The sequence below is a fragment of the Penaeus vannamei genome, chromosome 17 (genome assembly GCF_042767895.1).
Source record: "Penaeus vannamei isolate JL-2024 chromosome 17, ASM4276789v1, whole genome shotgun sequence".
Lineage (NCBI taxonomy): Eukaryota > Metazoa > Arthropoda > Malacostraca > Decapoda > Penaeidae > Penaeus > Penaeus vannamei.
The window spans coordinates 29,790,410-29,798,913 of record NC_091565.1 but is presented as its reverse complement, the minus strand read 5'-3'; the positions used below and the strand labels follow the sequence as shown (position 1 = coordinate 29,798,913).

Here is an 8,504-nt window from a genome sequence, read left to right as displayed (position 1 = left end):
CCTCCTCCTTCCCGTCCATCTCTCCCTCCTCCTCCTTTCCATCCTCCTCTCCCTTCACCCTATTCGCTCCTCCTTTCCCATCTGTCCCTCCCCTCCTTTCCTCCCCCTCCCTTCCACCCTCCTCCCCATCCACCTCTCCCTCCCCCTCCCTTCCCTCCTCCTCCCTCCCTTCCCAGCCCTCTCCCTGGCATCGCGTTCGGCCGCCGCTTCCCACAAAGGCCGCGATGCGACCCTGCCTTTTCGCTCCCGGCCAACGCACGTACGTTACTGTGCACAAATATCGCCAGTACCTTTTTGTTGTACATTGGCTTATCCCTTTGTGTTCTTGGGACAATAAAGTGTTCAGCGGCAGACGTTAGTGTTTTGGTCCCTCGCTTTCACACTGTCATGCTCTGTGGGTGGTTTCTGTGCGTCCTTGCGCTTAAGTGCATGGCGTGTTAACATGCATCATGCATGTAAGTGTGCATGTAGGTGAGCGTACGTGTGTGTGTACACGCAAAAACACACACACATATGTTTACATATATACATTATATATATTTTTATATATATATATATATATATATATATATATATATATATATATATATATATAAATATATATATATATACATACATATATATACATACATATATATACATATATATATATATTTATATATATATATATATATATATATATATATATATATATATATATATATATATATATATATATATATATATATATATATACATATACGTGTGTGTGTGTGTGCGTGTATGTATATATATATATATATATATATATATATATATATATATATATATATATATATATATATATATATATATATATATGTATATATATATATATATATATATATATATATATATATATATATATATATATATATATATATATATATATATATTCTCTCAGCCTTTCAGAATCCGGTATTAGACATAGGCCTTCCCCAGCCTTTTCCAGCCCTCCGGTACCATATATATATATATATATATATATATATATATATATATATATATATATATATATATATATATATATATATATATATATATATATATATATATATGAATATATAAATAAATGAATATGAATATATATATATATATATATATATATATATATATATATATATATATATATATATGTGTGTGTGTGTGTGTGTGTGTGTATGTGTGTGTGTGTGTGTGTGTGTATGTGTGTGTGTGTGTGTATGTGTGCATGTGTGTGTGTGAATATATGTATATATGCATATATATGTATATATGTGTATATAACGAAGCGAGCAAGCGCCGCAGGCCAATCAACCTGTGTGTGTTCCCATGTGTATACGTGTATACACCCACAGACACGCACACACAGGCATACACAAAAACACACATTCGCGATTGTGAGTTGCTTTTATACACACAACAGACACACACAAACACACACCAAACATGCATGTATACAAACACACACACATATATACGCACACAGACACGGGCCCGTAGACCACCTGGGCGTCCGTCTCGGGCTCATAGACCACCTCCTGGGCTTCCGTCTCGGCCTCATAGACCACCTCCTGGGCGTCCGTCTCGGCCTAATAGACCACCACCTGGGCGTCCGTCTCGGCCTCATAGACCACCTCCTGGGCGTCCGTCTCGGCCTCATAGACCACCTCCTGGGCGTCCGTCTCGGCCTCATAGACCACCTCCTGGGCGTCCGTCTCGGCCTCATAGACCACCTCCTGGGCGTCCGTCTCGGGCTCATAGACCACCTCCTGGGCGTTCGTCTCGGCCTCATAGACCACCTCCTGGGCGTCCGTCTCGGCCTCATAGACCACCTCCTGGGCGTCCGTCTCGGCCTCATAGACCACCTCCTGGGCGTCCGTCTCGGCCTCATAGACCACCTCCTGGGCGTCCGTCTCGGCCTCATAGACCACCTCCTGGGCGTCCGTCTCGGCCTCATAGACCACCTCCTGGGCGTCCGTCTCGGCCTCATAGACCACCTCCTGGGCGTCCGTCTCGGCCTCATAGACCACCACCTGGGCATCCGTCTCAGGCTCATAGACCACCTCCTGGGCGTCCATCTCGGCCTCATAGACCACCTCCTGGGCGTCCGTCTCGGGCTCATAGACCACCTCCTGGGCGTCCGTCTCGGCCTCATAGACCACCTCCTGGGCGTCCGTCTCGGCCTCATAGACCACCTCCTGGACGTCCGTCTCGGGCTCATAGACCACCTCCTGGGCGTCCGTCTCGGCCTCATAGACCACCACCTGGGCGTCCGTCTCGGCCTCATAGACCACCTCCTGGGCGTCCGTCTCGGCCTCATAGACCACCACCTGGGCATCCGTCTCGGGCTCATAGACCACCTCCTGGGCGTCCGTCTCGGCCTCATAGACCACCTCCTGGGCGTCCGTCTCGGCCTCATAGACCACCTCCTGGGCGTCCATCTCGGCCTCATAGACCACCTCCTGGGCGTCCGTCTCGGCCTCATAGACCACCTCCTGGGCGTCCGTCTCGGCCTCATAGACCACCTCCTGGGCGTCCGTCTCGGGCTCATAGACCACCTCCTGGGCGTCCGTCTCGGCCTCATAGACCACCTCCTGGGCGTCCGTCTCGGCCTCATAGACCACCACCTGGGCGTCCGTCTCGGGCTCATAGACCACCTCCTGGGCGTCCGTCTCGGCCTCATAGACCACCTCCTGGGCGTCCGTCTCGGCCTCATAGACCACCTCCTGGGCGTCCGTCTCGGCCTCATAGACCACCACCTGGGCGTCCGTCTCGGCCTCATAGACCACCTCCTGGGCGTCCGTCTCGGCCTCATAGACCACCACCTGGGCGTCCGTCTCGGCCTCATAGACCACCTCCTGGGCGTCCGTCTCGGGCTCATAGACCAGCTCCTGGGCGTCCATCTCGGCCTCATAGACCACCTCCTGGGCGTCCGTCTCGGGCTCATAGACCACCTCCTGGGCGTCCGTCTCGGCCTCATAGACCACCTCCTGGGCGTCCGTCTCGGCCTCATAGACCACCTCCTGGGCGTCCGTCTCGGCTTCATAGACCACCTCCTGGGCGTCCGTCTCGGCCTCATAGACCACCACCTGGGCGTCCGTCTCGGCCTCATAGACCACCTCCTGGGCGTCCGTCTCGGGCTCATAGACCACCTCCTGGGCGTCCGTCTCGGCCTCATAGACCACCTCCTGGGCGTCCGTCTCGGCCTCATAGACCACCTCCTGGGCGTCCGTCTCGGCCTCATAGACCACCACCTGGGCGTCCGTCTCTGGCTCATAGACCACCTCCTGGGCGTCCGTCTCTGGCTCATAGACCACCTCCTGGGCGTCCGTCTCGGCCTCATAGACCACCTCCTGGGCGTCCGTCTCGGCCTCATAGACCACCTCCTGGACGTCCGTCTCGGCCTCATAGACCACCTCCTGGGCGTCCGTCTCGGGCTCATAGACCACCACCTGGGCGTCCGTCTCGGCCTCATAGACCACCTCCTGGGCGTCCGTCTCGGGCTCATAGACCACCTCCTGGGCGTCCGTCTCGGCCTCATAGACCACCTCCTGGGCGTCCGTCTCGGCCTCATAGACCACCTCCTGGACGTCCGTCTCGGCCTCATAGACCACCTCCTGGGCGTCCGTCTCGGCCTCATAGACCACCTCCTGGACGTCCGTCTCGGCCTCATAGACCACCGCCTGGGCGTCCGTCTCGGCCTCATAGACCACCACCTGGGCGTCCGTCTTTGGCTTATAGACCACCGCCTAGGCGTCCGTCTCGGCCTCATAGACCACCTCCTGGGCGTCCGTCTCAGCCTCATAGACCACCTCCTGGGCGTCCGTCTCGGCCTCATAGACCACCACCTGGGCGTCCGTCTCAGACTCATAGACCACCTCCTGGGCGTCCGTCTCGGGCTCATAGACCACCTCCTGGGCGTCCGTCTCGGCCTCATAGACCACCACCTGGGCGTCCGTCTCGGCCTCATAGACCACCTCCTGGGCGTCCGTCTCGGCCTCATAGACCACCTCCTGGGCGTCCGTCTCGGCCTCATAGACCACCTCCTGGGCGTCCGTCTCGGCCTCATAGACCACCTCCTGGGCGTCCGTCTCGGCCTCATAGACCACCTCCTGGGCGTCCGTCTCGGCCTCATAGACCACCTCCTGGGCGTCCGTCTCGGCCTCATAGACCACCACCTGGGCGTCCGTCTTTGGCTTATAGACCACCGCCTAGGTGTCCGTCTCGGCCTCATAGACCACCACCTGGGCGTCCGTCTCAGCCTCATAGACCACCTCCTGGGCGTCCGTCTCGGCCTCATAGACCACCACCTGGGCGTCCGTCTCAGACTCATAGACCACCTCCTGGGCGTCCGTCTCGGGCTCATAGACCACGTCCTGGGCGTCCGTCTCGGCCTCATAGACCACCACCTGGGCGTCCGTCTCGGCCTCATAGACCACCTCCTGGGCGTCCGTCTCGGCCTCATAGACCACCTCCTGGGCGTCCGTCTCGGCCTCATAGACCATCTCCTGGGCGTCCGTCTCGGCCTCATAGACCACCTCCTGGGCGTCCGTCTCGGCCTCATAGACCACCTCCTGGGCGTCCGTCTCGGCCTCATAGACCACCTCCTGGGCGTCCGTCTCGGCCTCATAGACCACCTCCTGGGCGTCCGTCTCGGCCTCATAGACCACCTCCTGGGCGTCCGTCTCGGCCTCATAGACCACCTCCTGGGCGTCCGTCTCGGCCTCATAGACCACCTCCTGGGCGTCCGTCTCGGCCTCATAGACCACCTCCTGGGCGTCCGTCTCGGCCTCATAGACCACCTCCTGGACGTCCGTCTCGGCCTCATAGACCACCTCCTGGGCGTCCGTCTCGGCCTCATAGAGCCACCACCTGGGCGTCCGTCTCGGCCTCATAGACCACCTCCTGGGCGTCCGTCTCGGCCTCATAGACCACCTCCTGGGCGTCCGTCTCGGCCTCATAGACCACCTCCTGGGCGTCCGTCTCGGCCTCATAGACCACCTCCTGGGCGTCCGTCTCGGCCTCATAGACCACCTCCTGGACGTCCGTCTCGGCCTCATAGACCACCTCCTGGGCGTCCGTCTCGGCCTCATAGACCACCACCTGGGCGTCCGTCTTTGGCTTATAGACCACCTCCTGGGCGTCCGTCTCGGCCTCATAGACCACCTCCTGGGCGTCCGTCTCGGCCTCATAGACCACCTCCTGGGCGTCCGTCTCTGGCTCATAGACCATCACCTGGGCGTCCGTCTCGGCCTCATAGACCACCTCCTGGGCGTCCGTCTCGGGCTCATAGACCACCTCCTGGACGTCCGTCTCGGCCTCATAGACCACCTCCTGGGCGTCCGTCTCGGGCTCATAGACCACCTCCTGGGCGTCCGTCTCGGGCTCATAGACCACCTCCTGGGCGTCCGTCTCGGCCTCATAGACCAACTCCTGGGCGTCCGTCTCGGCCTCATAGACCACCTCCTGGGCGTCCGTCTCGGGCTCATAGACCATCACCTGGGCGTCCGTCTCGGCCTCATAGACCACCTCCTGGGCGTCCGTCTCGGCCTCATAGACCACCTCCTGGGCGTCCGTCTCGGGCTCATAGACCACCTCCTGGGCGTCCGTCTCGGGCTCATAGACCACCTCCTGGACGTCCGTCTCGGCCTCATAGACCACCTCCTGGACGTCCGTCTCGGCCTCATAGACCACCTCCTGGGCGTCCGTCTCGGCCTCATAGACCACCTCCTGGGCGTCCGTCTCGGCCTCATAGACCACCTCCTGGGCGTCCGTCTCGGCCTCATAGACCACCTCCTGGGCGTCTGTCTCGGCCTCATAGACCACCTCCTGGGCGTCCGTCTCGGCCTCATAGACCACCTCCTGGGCGTCCGTCTCGGCCTCATAGACCACCTCCTGGGCGTCCGTCTCGGCCTCATAGACCACCTCCTGGGCGTCCGTCTCGGCCTCATAGACCACCTCCTGGGCGTCCGTCTCGGCCTCATAGACCACCTCCTGGGCGTCCGTCTCGGCCTCATAGACCACCTCCTGGGCGTCCGTCTCGGCCTCATAGACCACCTCCTGGGCGTCCGTCTCGGCCTCATAGACCACCTCCTGGGCGTCCGTCTCGGCCTCATAGACCACCTCCTGGGCGTCCGTCTCGGCCTCATAGACCACCACCTGGGCGTCCGTCTCAGACTCATAGACCACCTCCTGGGCGTCCGTCTCGGGCTCATAGACCACCTCCTGGGCGTCCGTCTCGGCCTCATAGACCACCACCTGGGCGTCCGTCTCGGCCTCATAGACCACCTCCTGGGCGTCTGTCTCGGCCTCATAGACCACCTCCTGGGCGTCCGTCTCGGCCTCATAGACCACCTCCTGGGCGTCCGTCTCGGCCTCATAGACCACCTCCTGGGCGTCCGTCTCGGCCTCATAGACCACCTCCTGGGCGTCCGTCTCGGCCTCATAGACCACCTCCTGGGCGTCCGTCTCGGCCTCATAGACCACCTCCTGGGCGTCCGTCTCGGCCTCATAGACCACCTCCTGGGCGTCCGTCTCGGGCTCATAGACCACCTCCTGGGCGTCCGTCTCGGCCTCATAGACCACCTCCTGGGCGTCCGTCTCGGCCTCATAGACCACCTCCTGGACGTCCGTCTCGGGCTCATAGACCACCTCCTGGGCGTCCGTCTCGGCCTCATAGACCACCTCCTGGGCGTCCGTCTCGGCCTCATAGACCACCTCCTGGGCGTCCGTCTCGGCCTCATAGACCACCTCCTGGGCGTCCGTCTCGGCCTCATAGACCACCTCCTGGGCGTCCGTCTCGGCCTCATAGACCACCTCCTGGGCGTCCGTCTCGGCCTCATAGACCACCTCCTGGGCGTCCGTCTCGGGCTCATAGACCACCTCCTGGGCGTCCGTCTCGGCCTCATAGACCACCTCCTGGGCGTCCGTCTCGGCCTCATAGACCACCTCCTGGGCGTCCGTCTCGGCCTCATAGACCACCTCCTGGGCGTCCGTCTCGGCCTCATAGACCACCTCCTGGGCGTCCGTCTCGGGTTCATAGACCACCTCCTGGGCGTCCGTCTCGGCCTCATAGACCACCTCCTGGGCGTCCGTCTCGGCCTCATAGACCACCTCCTGGGCGTCCGTCTCGGGCTCATAGACCACCTCCTGGGCGTCCGTCTCGGCCTCATAGACCACCTCCTGGGCGTCCGTCTCGGCCTCATAGACCACCTCCTGGGCGTCCGTCTCGGCCTCATAGACCACCACCTGGGCGTCCGTCTCTGGCTCATAGACCACCTCCTGGGCGTCCGTCTCGGCCTCATAGACCACCTCCTGGGCGTCCGTCTCGGCCTCATAGACCACCTCCTGGGCGTCCGTCTCGGCCTCATAGACCACCTCCTGGGCGTCCGTCTCGGCCTCATAGACCACCTCCTGGGCGTCCGTCTCGGCCTCATAGACCACCTCCTGGTCGTCCGTCTCGGCCTCATAGACCACCTCCTGGGCGTCCGTCTCGGCCTCATAGACCACCTCCTGGACGTCCGTCTAGGCCTCATAGACCACCTCCTGGGCGTCCGTCTCGGCCTCATAGACCACCTCCTGGGCGTCCGTCTCGGCCTCATAGACCACCTCCTGGGCGTCCGTCTCGGCCTCATAGACCACCTCCTGGGCGTCCGTCTCGGCCTCATAGACCACCTCCTGGGCGTCCGTCTCGGCCTCATAGACCACCTCCTGGGCGTCCGTCTCGGCCTCATAGACCACCTCCTGGGCGTCCGTCTCGGCCTCATAGACCACCTCCTGGGCGTCCGTCTCGGCCTCATAGACCACCTCCTGGGCGTCCGTCTCGGGCTCATAGACCACCTCCTGGGCGTCCGTCTCGGCCTCATAGACCACCTCCTGGGCGTCCGTCTCGGCCTCATAGACCACCTCCTGGGCGTCCGTCTCGGCCTCATAGACCACCTCCTGGGCGTCCGTCTCGGCCTCATAGACCACCTCCTGGGCGTCCGTCTCGGCCTCATAGACCACCTCCTGGGCGTCCGTCTCGGCCTCATAGACCACCTCCTGGGCGTCCGTCTCGGCCTCATAGACCACCTCCTGGGCGTCCGTCTCGGCCTCATAGACCACCTCCTGGGCGTCCGTCTCGGCCTCATAGACCACCTCCTGGGCGTCCGTCTCGGCCTCATAGACCACCACCTGGGCGTCCGTCTCTGGCTCATAGACCACCTCCTGGGCGTCCGTCTCGGCCTCATAGACTACCTGCTGGGCGTCCGTCTCGGCCTCATAGACCACCTCCTGGGCGTCCGTCTCGGCCTCATAGACCACCTCCTGGGCGTCCGTCTCGGCCTCATAGACCACCTCCTGGGCGTCCGTCTCGGCCTCATAGACCACCTCCTGGGCGTCCTTCTCGGCCTCATAGACCACCTCCTGGGCGTCCGTCTCGGCCTCATAGACCACCTCCTGGGCGTCCGTCTCGGCCTCATAGACCACCTCCTGGGCGTCCGTCTCGGCCTCATAGACCACCTCCT

General features: G+C 60.2%; 1 protein-coding gene across 1 annotated transcript in view; it reads right to left on the bottom strand.

The window, feature by feature from the left end:
* Positions 1-342: 342 nt before the first annotated feature.
* LOC138864663 (magnetosome-associated protein MamJ-like) overlaps positions 343-8,504 on the bottom strand; it is a 27,840-nt gene continuing 19,678 nt past the window's right edge. Inside the window, exons 7-12 of the mRNA XM_070132517.1 lie at positions 5,167-5,298; positions 2,826-2,975; positions 2,265-2,396; positions 1,965-2,099; positions 1,485-1,589; positions 343-420 (exon numbers count right to left, since the gene is read on the bottom strand). Coding sequence (XP_069988618.1) covers positions 343-420; positions 1,485-1,589; positions 1,965-2,099; positions 2,265-2,396; positions 2,826-2,975; positions 5,167-5,298 — 732 coding nt within the window. The remainder of the gene's footprint in view (positions 421-1,484; positions 1,590-1,964; positions 2,100-2,264; positions 2,397-2,825; positions 2,976-5,166; positions 5,299-8,504) is intronic.